Genomic DNA, 16810 nt, shown 5'->3' on the forward strand with positions numbered 1-16810 from the left:
GACCCACCGTACGTTCATATAGCAGCACCTCTGCCCCCAGAAATGTAGCCTGAAGGGATGGTACCATCTACTCATGGGAGTTGTTTCTTCCTGTCACTGTTGGCTAGAGATTCATACTTTGTGTGAGGTTTCTGCATGCATTTCAGTTTCTGGGGTTGTGTTATTTTTATTTCTGTCAAAAAGGTAACTTAGTATTTAGCTTTTGGGAATAGGATTGATTCCTTTGGAAATGGTGAATATTCAAAAATAATCTAGTTGTGTCAGAACCATAGGCTTTTGCATTAACAAGCTTTCTTTTCAAAATATATTGATCTGTTCTTTTTATTTCCTTTCCCAGATGTCTATTGCTCAATACTGATTGAAAAAAAAAAAAATTCTCATTTCTGATGTGAAACCATCTACATGCTAATCAAATACGCATTGAACCAAAATCAACTATTTTAATAACATATTTTTTTAATTAAATGCAAATATAGCATCCATTGCAGTCTGTTAAAGCAAACAAAACTCTCAGTGCATTTAGCATGTTAAAAGGAAGAGTTTTTTGCTGTGTTCACAATTTTATACAATAATTAAAAAGGAAATCAGCTAAGCCTTCAGAACCTGTCCCCTTCTATAGAATGGAATTAATTTCTGTTTAATTATAATAGTAGGGCTGTAGTGTGATTTTTTTTTTTTTATTTTTTTTTTTTGAGGGGAACAAATCCTGCACTGTTGCTGGTTTTCAGGTTTTAGGAAGCAGAACACATGACAGAACTACACTCCAGCTGTAATTAAATGCTGACACATCAATGGAGTTTGGCTGCTCTTTTCTTCAGATGTGGATTTCCAGGATGGAGGCCCCTCCCAGCTGTACTGTGCTAACAGGAGCAACAGATTTTCTCCTTAGATGTGCAAATCTGGGAAATATGAAAGCCTGACATAGTGCAGACACTGCCATGCTTGAGGTGAAATTCCCACTTCATTCACACTGTTTTTTAGGATGCCAGCTGTCCTGAAGGGCTCTCCCTTAAAGTGGTGTGGACATTTGTGGTCTCACTGAGCCTGTGACCAGGCAGACTGAGTCAGGATTATGCTCTCATGCCATCTCCTGGCAGATTGTCACCCTATTTACCTTCTCCATGCTGTGTCCCTTCTGCTTTGCCCTGTCCTCTGCAGATGTATTTGTCACAGCATGCCAGCCAGGCGGTGAGCATGAAGGCCAGCGGGGCTGCAGGTGGCCTTGTGTGGGCACAGATCAGAGAGGATGGTGCAGGAATGGGGACACTGCGCAGAGCCCTACTGGGGATGCTGCAGAGGCTGAGGGAGCAGATGTCAGACCTGTGCAGTAAGGTGGCCACAACCTGGGCTCTGAGGGTGTGCCAAGAGTGTGAAACATCAGGACAATCCCGAGAACCGCCTGATGTGTGTAGGCAGCAGAAAGGCTGGTACCTGGTGCAGCAAGGCAGTGGGGTTTGGGCAGCCAATTGTGGCTCTAAGTTGAGGTCTATCTTTGTTTAAAATGCTGTTTAGATGGGTGAGCATTATTTGGGGCAGTAAAGCTGAAAAGATGACCTATATCCAGTGCAGCAAAACTACTCTAGAATAAATGAAAAATGACCTATATCCAGTGCAGCAAAACTACTCTAGAATATGCCTATTGCTCTGAAGAAACTCTTTGACAGAAGTTAATTCTCATTAAACAAGAGTCCTGGTCTGCAGCCAGGTGTGGTACAGAGCCATGAAAAGCAAACAATGGTTACAGAATTTAAAATTTCCTCCTGGCAGGTAACAGCTGTCAAAACATTCAGTTTTGGTGATTTGAAACAAAGAAAGATTAAGAGACTACTTTTTGTTCTTCCATGCTCACTACCACCATCGCCCATCGTCTCGTAGCATTCTGGGCTGATTTTTATGTATATTCAGTGTCACTAAAGAAAGCAATGCCATCCATCTGTCTTCTTTTTTTATCTGCCTTATTTTTACTTCTGGTTACCTCCTGTTTTCATTGTGAAATGGATCCAAGGAGTAATCCCTTCCCCAACATGGGAAGAAGTGAGCAGGAATTGTTTGATGTTACTGATAGGTAAAATGCACTTCTAATGACACACACATCACATCCAAGGAGTAGAATGTAGGACTAGTAATGCAAAATAAAAAGCAGATAAAGTGCATAAAGCACCCACTGATTCCTGGGAATCTGGTGCTCTGCATTTCACCTGTTTGTGGGAAGGTTTTGTCTCTTCTGATGCTCACTAAAAGAGTATTCTTTTTTTCTTGATTTCTGTGCTATCTGTTCTTAAACCTCCCACTTACACCCTCTCTGTGGGACACCCTTTTACACTTCAAATTGCTTGACCAAATACGTTGGGTAACTGTGGATTTAAGTGATATCATTGCCCCAGTTACAGATAAGCTACATCTTTAAGCAAGGAATATTACGGAAGACTGTTAGCCAAGTGCCTGGGAGTCATACTTTCACTCAAATCAGTTGATGGTAAAACATAAATAAAAGCATTTACATGCCACAGCCAGAAGAGATGGCACAGTTATAAATGTCCGTGAAATAAATATATACAGAAATAGACTTGACTGTACTTCCAGCAAGGTCAAACCCCCTTTCTCCCTATAATTAGCTGACTTGCCATCAGCTCTTTCCTGGCTCAGTTGTTCAAGGACTCCCTCTTCGCATTTGCCCTGCAGTTCAGGGTACCTTCCTTTCAGGGAGAGACCTTCCTTGCTCTCCAACCAGCCTTTTCCTCTGGTTTCTCCAGAGATTCCAGTTAACCTCATCCTTTTCCCTGGACCTTATTTACTCCTAAGTTATTCAGAAGATAGTTTCAACATTCTGCTATAAATTGAAGAGCATCTCTTTGGAGAAGCAATGCCACAATGACAGAGTGCCATCTCTTGTACTTGATTGTCTGATTAACCCTGAGTCACAGAATCATCATCAGAGTGGTAGTTGCATTTCAGTGCTAAATGTTTCCATCCACCAAGTGTTTAATTTCATATTAATGGCACACTGACAAGTAGACTTGATACATTCTCATTGGATAAATGTGTTTATTTGTTTATTTTTTAACTCCTGATCAGGAGTGTGGTAATAGTATAAAATTAGAGGGACATAACTGGAATGCTAAAGACCCCTTAAAAAAAACCTCAAAACTGAAAAAGCTCAATTCAAAGCATTATTTTTCAAATTTAGTTGTAGTCCAAAACCAGTTAAAAATTGTAGCAATACATAGTTGCAGAGATAGATACCATTTTAAAAACATCTGTCTTCAAGATCTTTTCATCGGGTTTTAGTCTGAAACTGAAAGCACAAGTATTTTAGCCCAAAACACACACACTTTTTCTATATATGTGCATGGGAGAAATTCCCAGTGACTTTCTCTGCCCTGGTGAGAGCAGACATGGAATGCTGTATACAGTTTTGTGCTCCCCAGTTCAAGAAAGACAGGGATCTACTGGAGAGAGTTCAATGGAGAGCTACAAGGATAATTAAGGGACTTGAACATCTCTCCTGTGAAGAAGGGCTGAGAGAACTGGGGCTGTTCGTTCCTGAGAAGGCCGAGAGGGGATCTTATTCATGTTTATAAATATCTGAGGGGTGGGTGTCAAGAGGAAGGGGCCAATCTCTTTTCAGTGGTGCCCAGTAATAGGACAAGGAACAATGGGTATAAGCTAGAACACTGCAAGTTCCAGCTCATCATGAGGAGAAACTTGTTTACTATGAGAGTGACAGAGCACTGGAACAGGCTGCCCAGAGAGACTGTGGAGTCTCCTTCTCTGGAGACTTTCAAAATCCCCATCTGCATGCTTTTCTGTGTGACCTGCCCTAGATGATCCTGCTCTGGCAGGGGGGTTGGACTTGATTTTTTGAGGTCCCTTCCAACCCCTAACATTCTATGATTCTACATCTTGTACCTATTGAATGAAAATGTTTCCCTGGGGTCTTGGGGGGGGAAGGCAAACAGGCAGTAGTTAGCTTTCATTCTCTAATTTTTTTATGTTCAGTTATCTCAGAACAGAAGTAAGAGCATATAGAGTAGTCAGGGTTAATATAAAATAAGCTGATGGAGATTACATGGAGCTAACCACATGAAAATTGAAAGACCCTAGAGAACACCGCAAGGTTGAACAATGTTGACAGTTTTTGAAACAAAGTTCTTTGCACAAAACTTGTGAACAAAGATCTTTCAAAGGATTGAGTGGCCTTATTTTTATTTCAGTCTCCTTCAACAAGATAGGGAAATACAAGACAATATATATATTAGAAAAATCCTCTATAGGGTCACTAACTTGATAATCAGATATTTGGTCTTAATTTTCATCTGGCCTGTTCTTTAGGGACTCTGCATGCTATGGTGAGGTTAAAACTGAGTGCCATTGGAAAGGTCTGCCTGTGTCCTTGCAATTGCTATGGCCTTACTGTCTTGTAGCAATAATAGTCATAGTGACAGTTCAGATGTATTTGGATGGACCAAACAGTGTCATAGACAGAAACAAGTGCTTGAATTTGAAATCTTAAGCAGAGACTTTAAGGATCAGTGATGGTTAGCTTTAAAGCTAAGTTAGATATAAAAAGTGACCCTGTAAAACTTGAAGCTCAGAAATCTTTCACAGCCATGACAGGTGCAGAGAGAGCAGCTGAGGGCATATTTCCATGAAGCATTTGAACAGGAAAGAATTTCCAAAACATACCAAAGCAGATGAGAGAAGTTGGTGTGAAAACGTTCTGAAGCACAAATCCAGACTGTCCAATACCATTTCTATAGACTGTTGGAATAATTCCTGGTTTTCTGACGCTTGAGTGATAACAATTTGCATACTTAAGATACCATGTTTGTGGCTTTATTGCATTTTAGTGCAAGTACTTTAGCTGCAGAACCAAAGTAAAGCAGTTTGATGTAATATGGATGTCTATTTGCACTCCTTTTAAGATAAACATTAGGCAATAACCATTTCTTTAGAGCCTGTGTATTGTTCATGTGATTCTCTCTCTTGTATAACAGCGCATGTTCATCAACAAGATACATTCCTGCCTGATTTTCCAGTTCTGTCTTTCATTGAGGATATTCTTTTCTTTCTCTGATTGCTTTTTCTTCTTAGACCATTACTCTAGTTGATAGCTTCAGGTTATCATTGTATCCTCTCTCCCTCGCCAATAAGCCTATGATTGATACTGATCTTCCTCATGGGATACATTTATAGGATGCAGGATGGAAACTACTCTCTAAATTTTAGCTTTATATTTGCTGACAATTTGCAAGGTTGCACCTTATATTCACTTCAGGGGGCTTAGGGGAAAGCATCAGGACCTGGTAATCATGCTTCCAAGTAAGAGGAGAAATGTGCTCCGTGTACCGGAAGTTACCTTGTTGTTAAGCCTCCCATTCTGCTTCTGCTTGTGTTTTATGTAACTAGAAAGGGCTCATTTCTATAGATGGTCAATGTCCTGTAACCAAACTCAAGCCTTTCTTTCCAGTGAGAGGAGCCATATTTTAATTAATCTAATGGAAGCTTTGACTAGCAGGCAGTCCCATGAAAAAGAGTTAATGTGCTGGAAAACACTTCACACAAGCAGAAGACTCTTCCTTGACTAATGTGCTTAACGGTACTTTTTCTAAGAAAATTATCCCAGTGAAAGCTTTATGGAGTGCATTTGTTTTTCTGGTTTTCTTTTCATAATAAAGGCTCACATTTTGAAATTGAATTAGGTATGTCTAAGGACCTTTTGAAAACAGAATTATTATATGTTTACTGCAGGTTGGTTTTGCAGATGCCCATCAGTATAGTATCACGGAAAACAAAAATATTCCATTTCTTGGAGTCAAAAACCCTAGGGTGCTGTGATCACTAGTGTGATGAATGCATTTGGTGAAGTTTGGCTGTTTCACTGCTTCTACTTACGAAATATCTGAAGGCAGAGTCCAGTTATATAATTAACTTTGAAGAATCAATGGGAAATGAAGATGCTAATGTTTGCACAACATTTGCATATTCAAGCTCAACAGCCCAAGAAACAGAGAAGTAATAAGAACTTTGTTTGTTTTATCTTTTATCTTTTTAAACAGACATGCATTTATCTTTATGAACAGACTTGCCAGACCTTTTTTGAATTGCAAAGTTTTGCAGCAAATGCTTCTTATTTGGATTTGCATAAGGATTAACAATGTTGGGCAAGTGGTATCACCTAACCCTTTCTGTTTACTCACGTGGTAGCACTCACTGGGAAGCAGTTTTCAAGGCAATTGGTGCTTTATTTCAGTGGACAGTGCAGTTGTGTTTTCATTGCAGATGCTCTAACATTCTAAAAGTCTAGTTCAACAAAAATGATGTGTTTTCCCAAAGTATATTTTCCCCCCTCTTTTAAGAGCTCTCTGTACCCTCTTGCAGAAGGATTAAAGAATGAAAACTTACTAACTTCAGGGGAAAATCTGAGCTGGCATGCAGAGTGTAGAAATTCAGCTACACTCCCTATCCAAACATACCTTTGAAAATGTCACAGTCAAAGCAAAATCATCTCTCAGATCAGAACTTGGCACCATAACATCAAAACTCCCGGAGACTTGAAAAGTATGTGTACCACAGCAAGTTGAAGTTGGTTGAAGTTAAAAACTCTCTTTGCACTTTAAATGTTTTGGCCTGTTCTTTTGTTCCAGCTTTTTATACACAGAAATGTTACCTAAAATATCCCAGTAAGAATCTGAATGATTTTGCTGTTCAGAGAAGACTAGTTTGAGACCATTATTTCATAGTGTCAGGCAGATGGGACTTAAAAAATACCAAAGCAAATTCTTTGTGCTTGTATATTTTTGCATTTTTGCTTCTCATATTACTATGAAAGCAGTGTTCCAACATCAATATGTTACAAAGCAAAAATTATCAGGGAAATTGCATTATTTTCACAGGATCATGTCTCCCAGAGTACTGGTACTGTGGAAGTCACTTCTGAAGTACACAGCTGTACTTCACTAATGAGACAGCTTGAGCCCCACAGCTTGCTGCATTGACTTACAGAACACAAGGTACTTCACAAATGTGAAGCTTCAGGGGTTTCTATTCTACTTTATGGTATTGTTGGAAATTTCTCAAAGAAAAGTAGATTTGGCCTTACAATCACCAGTCTTCTAGGGAAAATATTAAGGAAGGAGGTGCACCAATCAAAACGGTGCATGTAGCTTTATACCTGGAGCAGTTCTGAGTGACAAGGGCTTACAGGAGCTGGAGCAGCTGTTTGTGACGTGACAGCAATGGGCTGGGGATGCCTGGACCTCCTGCAGAGGTTGGGGTGTCTGTTGTGACTGGGGTCTTGTCCTCATAGCCTCTGAGAGAGAAGAACTGGGAAGGAGCAGCCACCCTGGTGAAGCAGTGGTCTTGAGCCAGCAGATTGTGAGAAGCCTCAAAGCTACAAGAAAGTAAAAAGTTAGAACTGAAGCTGCCAGGAGAAAATATATTACTGGCAGTGCTTTAATTGCTCAGTGTTGCTGGTGGCTGATGACCCAGCAGTCAAGAACAAGCTATAAGTAATAAATTAAACTGAACATGGGGTGAGCACAGAGTTCATTAACATCACGTATGAAATGCCGATTAAGTTCTGTGCACAATGCAAGGAACATAAAAAGCAAATGCTGAGGTAATGTACAGTGAGTGTCACCAGCTAGCTTTGTGCTTAGGCCAGGCACAGTGGGCACTAAGTAGTAGACGTGAAATTCCTATCAATGAAATTATCAGCTTTATAACAAAAAGAGGGAGGTAGACTGCTCTAGAATAAGTTCACTTCTTTCTGAACCAGTAAGACCATCTCTTGTAGTGTTTATATGTGCATTGTCAACCATTAATACAGCCCTATACTGAATTAATTCAATAAAAAATGGAAACAGTTTTGCTTTCCTGTACAGCAGCCTTCTTATTTCTCCCACTGCTTTTACTTTAGCAGTCAGTTTGGGAGCTCTTGCAGAGGAGTTAGCTGGTTCAGTTACATAGTTCAGGCAGTTAAAATACAGACTGAAGAAGCGCCATAGCTTTTCATTCCAGATCAGACAGAAGGCAAGCACGCTGGTGCTGCCTAACAAAATGCTGTAGAGATGCTGCAGTGCAAGAGGAAAAAAAAACCATAGCTGTCAAGTACCTTGTTGATATTTTGCCCTTTCAGTCTCAATTGCTTAGTTAAAGGTTATTCATCCAAAAGGAATTAGGATACTCTTTAACCTTTCCTGGTCTCTCGTGCACTGTCCCAATGCACTTCGAAGTCATCTGTAATATTTTCAGATGTAACCATGAGGAATACCTAGTGTTCATGAACTGACAGGGGATCTTTTTCTGCTGCACTGTTCTTTGTTGTTGTTGTTTTGTTGGCCAGTTCATTGCCAAAATACTTATTTTTGTTTTTCTTTTTAGAAAGGAAGCTTTTCTACTACTGATAATGGAGTGAACTAAACACAGGGGCCTTGACAGTAGGTCATTAAGTATTAAAGACAGAAAAACGTGTGGTTTCTAGTGTTGCTGATTTTACTGCAGGGAATTGTCTTGTTTTCTAAATTTTTGCTTTAAAATCATAAGACTTATATAAGAAAAAAAAAATTGATTTCACCAGAAAGAAAATAATTATATCTAAGAGTAACTTATTTTGAATCAGGAATAACATTTTTCCATTATTTATTTTTTTTTAGCAATAAAGTGTCTGAAAATAACGTATTTCTGTCATTGAGCAACGTAGATTTTAAAGTCAATAACAGAACAGATTGCCTCAGGTTGGAAAACAGAAAATACTGTGGCATTGTTTTTTGTTTCTGTCTGTTGGTTGGTATTAAACAAATCAGACATACAGGATATGGCAACAGTGCAGTAAGTACTGTTACTATAAAGAATTATAAAATCTATGTAAGTGAAAGTTGCCAGGAGAAGTGCAAGGTCACACTTCTTTCTTATGGCCCTTAAGGTGCTGTTATGGGGTTACCAGTACCTAGCAAGCTCCATCTGCTCCCTTCATTCCCCTGGGATAGCCCATCTATCCCGGAAAAGCACCAGTTGATTTTGCTGTGTTTTGGGATTCCAGCACTGTGAGTTTGCTGTCTTGTAACATCTCCCCAAATGTATTTTTAGGTGACGAAATGAGAGGTAACTTGGGCAGTTTATTTGGCTCATACTTGGCTCGTTCACTGTCTAAATGCCCTGGGTATTGACATGAATGACTTGTGGTGCAGGAGCAGCCACGTGCTCTGCCATGTTGTGCAATGTGCTGTAGTTCAGCTACATGTGGAACTGTAGCTGCTTATTGACAATGGGTACAATTAAATGTCAGCAGCTTTTACGTGCATGATATGTTACTTTTCAAGGCAATTAATACAGATGCCATAAAACTCACCTACCTCTTACCTTATCCCTTTTCTGGGCATTTTGAAGCAGGGTGCATGAAGTAAGCCGTGCATCGCCTGCCTACCTGTAATACAACTCATTTATCATGGGTTTGGATTTTTTTTGTTTGGCACTTTTTTTTTTTTTTTTTTTTTTTTTTAACAAATATCACTGTAATAATTACCATAAGAGAGAGCTTTCTGTGGAGCTAATGTTCTCTGGCTTAATGGCCCCTGGTTATTCTCAGACCATCAACTTTTCCCAGCTGGTCATCAATCCCAAAAAACTGCCTTGTGCCTTCATTATTATTGCTTAAGTAGATGACATTTCTGGTGCAACTGCTGCCTCCCAATGAGATGATATTACAGTCAATAGATTTTTTTCCCCCTTGCTTTCAGTATTGTCAAAGCATTATAAACAGCTGGTACCAGAATGTTGTGGCTGTTGGCTGTGAATTCCTCTGACAATTTTCAGGTGCAAATTTTGTAGATTTCGACTGAAAGGATGGGAGTGAGGCAAGTGAAAATGACTTGCCTGGAGCAGCTACACACTCAGGCCCCATGCATCATTCAAGAAGTACCTAAGTAATACTGGAATGTTTCACTTTTTCCCAGAAGGAACACTTTTCAGACAAGCTCTGGGCAGATGTTTTGGAGGGGTGTTAATGTTTATCATCGAGCAAATGTTGACATTCCCTCCTTCAAACCCCATCTGCCCCCCCTCAAGTTTCCACAGCTCCACTGATGATTGACCTTGTTTCCTAACAATTGATGGATTATCTGGCAGACTTCTAAAAGAAACAAGTGAGTTGTAGCTCAGTAGGCCAGAAACCAGCAGAGATTGTTCAGGTGAAAATGTCTTGCTATGTGGATATTCAAACCCATGTGAGTTAACATTGGTGCTGACTACATTTCCTTTAACCTCATTAGCACTTCATCTTGCTTTTCCAAGCATGATGGTGGAGCAGCTAGTTCACCTTCAAGCCTTTTGCTCGGTAATTCATCAAAGTGGCAGATGAAAGCTTAAAGGAAAAATGCATGTAAATACTGCATTAGGAACCTTGGCTCACGAAGACATGAACATTGCTACCCATATCATTAGCTCTGGATTACAGTCCACATACATGAAAGGAAAGGGACTTTGTTGTTTGAGGACAATGGAGATACAAAGCATACTGGCTGTGTCATTAAACAAGTTGTACAGTTTATTTATTTTAATTAAAAAGCACTTATTCATTAGCTCTTCTCATAGAAAACAAGTTCAGACTGCAAATGCTTACTAAGTTCAGACAAAAACAAGTTACTTAAGTAAAACACCCCTTTCAAATACTAGGGGTCAAAGCATTTTCTAACAGGGGACTGGGATTATCTGAAGTTTAGGTTGTCGTTTTTTTAAAGTTTTAGGCTCCACCCTGAACCAAAATAGCCTTCCAAGGAAGGTTACTGTTACTGGTCTTAGATGCTGCAAAATACTGTTTCATAGAGGGCCACTAAAGGACCCCTTCAGTCTTTACCTTCTAGTTTTATTGTATTCTTGTTAGAAAGTAGCACCTGGGGGGGTACTGTTCACCCTTTGCCCCTTTTTCCTTCTTATGCTGAGCAGCAGATACACTTACATACTCCTCTCACTGATTTTTACACTGGTGGCATACACCAGTAATACGATTTATAATGCATTTTTGTTCTCACAAAAGCTTGTTTTACTCTCTTGCTTCCATTAGGTCAGATGCTTACTGAACAGGCACTTCCTGTTCCATTTTACTGTATAACTTTTAAACATGACCTGACAAGCTAGGAAATGTTCAATGCACTAACTTGCTGTTATATAAAATATACAGTCATTAATGACCACTTCTGAACCACAGAGGAGGTCTGAGAGCATTGCAGTGGTTATGGCACCAGCTTGGAGCTGGCATGGAAGGATTGGACCAAGGTACAGCTCTCTTCCTTGAGCAAAATCTCCTGATCCCAAGGTTGAAAAGCTATTCACACTGGTGCTTATGAGGACGTACAATTGATTATTCTCTGCAAAAAAAAAAAAATTGGAAGAGGAAGCATAAAAAAAATACTCCAATTATAGCTCATTTATGGCAAGTAGAAGTACAATCCTAAACAGCTGGGAACAGTATACAAGCTGTTGTGTTTACTATATATGAAGCAGCAGTAGAAAGGAGGATTTAAACAGTGGGTTTAACTCCACAGAGGAACTTTAAGGGCTACACATCTACAACCACATTATCCTCATCTCCGAAATGAACAGGTAATGGGTCCCCAGTAATTTGGGAAGACTGCTGGGAGAGATTTATATCAAGTCTTCTGAGATTTTTGCTGTAAAATATGCCATGTAAATGCAAACCACAGTTACCACGTAGTGAATGAGAAGATTCTTCCAGCTAATTTTGACATTTGTATGTCTTTGCAGCCTTTAAAAATGCATTGCAAGAGTTGTGCGTTGGTAACCAGCTCTGGACACCTTCTGGGAAGTAAACAAGGTGACAGAATCGACGACACAGAGTGTGTAATACGAATGAATGATGCACCTACTCGAGGTTATGGAAAAGATGTTGGAAACAAAACGAGCCTCCGAGTCATTGCACACTCCAGTATTCAGAGGATTTTGCGAAATCGCAATGAACTCTTAAATATGAGCCACGGGGCTGTGTTTATCTTCTGGGGTCCCAGCAGCTACATGAGGAGAGATGGCAAAGGCTTGGTGTATAATAACCTGCAGCTGATGAATCAGATACTGCCTCAATTAAAAGTATATATGATTTCTCGCCACAAGATGCTTCAGTTTGATGACCTTTTTAAACGGGAAACTGGGAAAGACAGGTGAGAACTTATGTGGATACATTTGGGGGATGTCATATAGTAGTAAAATAATGTAGTTTATATATACCAATTTCAGATCTGCTCAGAGGGACCATCACACCCATTAAATCCTCTGCCTCATGAGCTGTAATACGGTAGGACATGCCAAATAACATCACTTGTAACGTAAGTAAAAAATACGCATCGAAATAATTGGTGTGGGATATTGCCTCATCAACTTAAAATACCCGTAGCTGGAGGTATCTGTTTATACACCCAAGTAGGCAAGAGCTGTTTTCGGTTTGGGGTAATGCACCTGAAAGTTTCTTTTTTACTGACTAAAAAATCAGAACGGATAGGTTATGTTTTCTTATAGAGGGAATGCCACCATTCAGTGAATTATAATAGCTGTTTATTGAATTTAAGAATTCTTGGAACATTGCAGCTGTAAAGCTTCTTGTAAAAACAAATTAACATTAGTCATACATTAGGTGCTTCAGAACAGTTCATCTTATATTTCCAACTGGGAAATGGAAAATTATTACGATAGTTACATCTTTATGAGACTGTTATGACTTGTAGGCTCATCTTCAAATCAAATTTTTAATAAGTGACCTACTGCAGGACTTGAGCATTTTCACATATAATGTTTGAAAATGGGCATTTAGACTGAAGAATTCCTAGCAAGAAATACATTTATTTTTTAATGAACTCCTTAAATATGCTGCTGTAAAAATGGAACAGTGGCCCCAGTCAGGTACAAATGAACAGGAAGCTTTATTGTGCAGTGAGTCATGGTGAAATTGTCTAACTTCATAATACTCCACATACACACCAAAGCTTGGAGCTGGGCTCAATACTTTTGTGGACAAGGAGGACTTGAGCACAGACTGTTTTCTGGGTTGCACAGCAAAGACAGAACCAGGTTTAGAGGAAACCATTGTATCCTCTTAGCTGGCAGCAACTGTATGTTTGCTTGGCATTTGCTGCCTTTGTCTGTCATAACCCACATGGTTTCCTTGCAGAGCTCTGATCAGTTACAGTGGATCAAACTATGTACCAACATTCTTGACTGACTCACACCAACACTAGCATGCATATTACCTTGGTCAGTTCCTTACTGTTAAAGGGCCTTTTCCCTTCTCATATTGGTGGTTGTGACTCTCTGCTTCTGCCAGAATGAGAAGGAAAGATAGCAAAGGGAGAGACCCTGCCAGTTCTGATGTGTTGCAGTCTTTTCCAAGTTTGTTCACTCAGATTAGAGCAGAGTGAGAAGGTTACAATCCGTGGGAATTAAGTTTTGAACTCTTCAAGTAAAGTCCCAACTATTATCTGTATGCCCAATATCTACAAAGGCATTCAAGTTAACAAAGCTGTAGTTGCATTGCAACATGGGCCACCCCAGCCCTAAGGGTCAGAACCCACAGACACAAACACACACCGCCACCTCCTTCCCTGGATTACTCTTTCAATGTAAAACCACTTGGGGTCCCCAGGTTTGAGGAACAGTTTACTTCCTGCTTCAGTCTGACCAGTTCTGCCATGGGGAGCTAGAGTTCCATTCCTTTCCTGAGACTTGCAGTGCGATTTCAGGCAAGTTGCTCTTTCTGGTTCTGCATCGTTTGTCCGGAGCAGAAGGCCTAGAGCTGCACATGCATGTGGTGAAAGCATTTCTTTTTCTGCACAGGCACCAGGCTGAGTCTTGGCTCCTGAAATCCTATCAAGGCATTTGAGACATAAATGACACCATAACAAGTTCATAGTGGACTCATTCATGGGCACCCTGAACTCCCAGGTGAATAAAGGGCACTTGGATGCTAGCAAAATTCAGCTTCAGGATCAGGCCCTTTCACTTTTAAGAAACTGCTCTGCTGTGTATGAGCAGCTCCTTTAGAGAGCACAGACAGCATACTTGAAGGACTAAGAAGATTAAAAGAGGAGATTAAAATAAATGAATAGGCAGCACAGAAAAAGAGAGGGAAGATTAAAAGAAACTTGGGTGGAAAGGCATTTGTAAGGGAAGAAAATGCATGTATCTGTGAGGGCAGGAGCAGGACATTGTACAGTCCAGAATGTTGCTGTTCCCTGGGAGGTTTCTGCTCAGCTCTTGACATTAGTACCTGCAAAAAAACAAAAGAGGGAGAGAACAACGTGACTGCAAGGTTGCAATAACCAAACCATTCATTTCTGTCTTCAAAATGATGAGAAAAAAGGTAATTGGATGTATTGTGCTTTTGGGGGAAAAAAAAAAAAAAAAAAAAAAAAAAAAAAGAGCTGATTTTGAACTGAAGGGCAACCTTCAGAAAACTACCAGTTAAATAGTATGGCACATGACAAAGGCTGCAGAACAATATACTTGGTATTATAAAGTAACTGTACTTGAAAATAACTTTATAATTGAATAAGGGTACATTAAGAAAATATGATTCAGAACCAATATTACAGTAATTAAATAAAGGAAGCATAAATGAAATAACTGCAGGAGGAGTATTTCCAGAGAGATTATAAATGAGATTTTGGTGGAGCAGAAAGGCCTTTAATTGTAATTTAGTGTACACTACAGAATTATCAGCACACTGTGTTAGTTCACCATATAAAAGAATATCTGATAATTTTCCCTAATAAGCACATGACAGTTCTTCATATTCTTTCATTAAAGCTGATTAGGTATAAAAACAGTATTCTGTTGTTGGACTCTTGTTCGGATCTTGTACGAAAAGGCAAGACACTGTAAGCCTGTTTCTGTGTTGCTGTCCTATAGACGTGGTATTTAAGGAGGCCAAAGGGATACTTGAATAATTGTTAAAATCTTTATTTTATTGCTTAGCTTTTAAGCTAGTTTATTTAAATTCAGTTGTTCTCCTATTTATTGAAAACACTTCTTTATAGCGTGTGTGTAAGTAAAAAGAAAACTAACCCAGCAAACAGCCTAGCTAGGTTGCCTGACCTGAAAAAAAAAGCCTAACTACTTCAGTCATGGTCCCTCAGTTTTGGAAGGTAAGGTTTTAGACACCTAAAACAGTGGCCTCGTGCAAGCTGCTCCAAAAATTTTGCAGGTGTTAGGCAGATACAGATGTAGTGGGTTCATGTAGGTCCCATATTAGAACAGTCTGATATAGTGCACAAGCCACCCAAGAACCTGCACTTGCTCTCATGGTACCTCAGCTATAGTAGATGAAAGGAGAGTCAGTTACTGTGACAGGCTTTCATCAGGAAGCTGAGGCCTTTTTGGGATGCAGTGACAGAAGCTTGATCTTCCTGCAGGACTTCTTTAGCTGAGTGAGGAGTCATGAGGAGTCTTCTTGAACAGTATTGACAGGAGACCTTTGAGTGAACTTGTTTTCTCTGGAGCAAATACCCAAGTTCACGTGCCTTCTAGAACCCAAATCATGGATGCGGTGGGAGGAAAGATAGTCAGACCAAGCACTTGAGGCCAGATCTTGCTCCAGCAGGCAGGCTCCTCTGTGTGCTGTGGAAGGCAGCATTTTAAGCAGCTCTCTTTGTCCCTGATGATGCATCTTTCTGAGCACTTAGTGTGTAAGCTCCATTAGGTGATTACAGATGTGTATAGATAACTAGCAGAAGAATATAAATATAGGACATGAAGTTTCAGTCACTTAAAGTAAACTTACTAAAAGGTCAGCTAAATATTAACATCGCTGTGCCCAAAATTAATTACAGCAAGGGCAGCTTCTGCATAGATGAGACCACAGACAGAGGACACTAGCAAATCATTGAAAGACGAATGAGCAAAGCCGTCTTGGTTGCCCAATTTTCATAACCTTTCACAAAAATGAAAAAAAAAAAAAAGCCCAGAAATTGCTTCAGTTATCTCAAGAATTATATTTGTCAGCTTAGAAACTTAACGTTTTTGCTTTCAGGAAGATCTCCAACACTTGGCTTAGCACGGGCTGGTTCACAATGACGATCGCATTGGAGCTGTGTGACAGGATAAACGTGTACGGCATGGTGCCCCCAGACTTCTGCAGGTAGGATTCCTGTTGGAACCATTCTTAGCTAACAAGGTTGAATGTTACAGATAAAGATCTGAATCTTTTCAGTTTTTTCCTCTGCAACGCATCTTCAATCCTCTTAAAGCAATTAATTAACATTAAGATCTGATTCTGAAAACAACAAACAGCATTTAATTATGTTATATAAAACATGTTTTTTAATTGTTTGTAGTCTGGGAGAATTAATCCATCTTGTTGGTTTCTTTTAGTCTCTGAGTATTTATCAGCTAAAAGCAATGCAGTATTTGGCATGAAATTATTTTTTAAAAAGGAATGCTGGAAAACATTACTTTTTATTTGTTTTTAAAGTTCCCTCTAGTTAATAGAGGAACAGAGTTCTCACAGTGACTAGTTTAGAAACGGAACTTTCCACAGAACTCAAAATCAGATTGTTGCATCTATGTCACATGAATCACAGTCGTCTTCCAGTAAATCAGCTTTCTAAATAATCCCCACCAAAAATTACTCCAGAATTTGGGCCTGCAGATGATCAGTCCTGTAATCTGCTATTTTGGTCATGCAGGGTGTGGGACACAAGTGGTAGAAGCAGCACACAGATTCTGTCAGGAAGCTTTGTTGAGCCCTTTAATGCTGTTTTGTGAAGTCACAGCACATGTACATTTTATGGCAACCTTGTGCCTCCAG

The 16810-nt window shown here is 39.6% G+C and overlaps 1 protein-coding gene across 1 annotated transcript in view; it reads left to right on the forward strand.

Moving 5' to 3' along the window:
- Positions 1-16810, forward strand: part of ST6GALNAC5 (ST6 (alpha-N-acetyl-neuraminyl-2,3-beta-galactosyl-1,3)-N-acetylgalactosaminide alpha-2,6-sialyltransferase 5) — a 68489-nt gene that overhangs the window by 44059 nt on the left and 7620 nt on the right. The window contains exons 2-3 of the mRNA XM_010006583.1: positions 11764-12173; positions 16034-16141. Coding sequence (XP_010004885.1) covers positions 11773-12173; positions 16034-16141 — 509 coding nt within the window. The 5' untranslated portion in view covers positions 11764-11772. The remainder of the gene's footprint in view (positions 1-11763; positions 12174-16033; positions 16142-16810) is intronic.

Source organism: Chaetura pelagica, unplaced genomic scaffold (assembly GCF_000747805.2).
Source record: "Chaetura pelagica isolate M959 unplaced genomic scaffold, ChaPel_1.0 scaffold69, whole genome shotgun sequence".
Lineage (NCBI taxonomy): Eukaryota > Metazoa > Chordata > Aves > Apodiformes > Apodidae > Chaetura > Chaetura pelagica.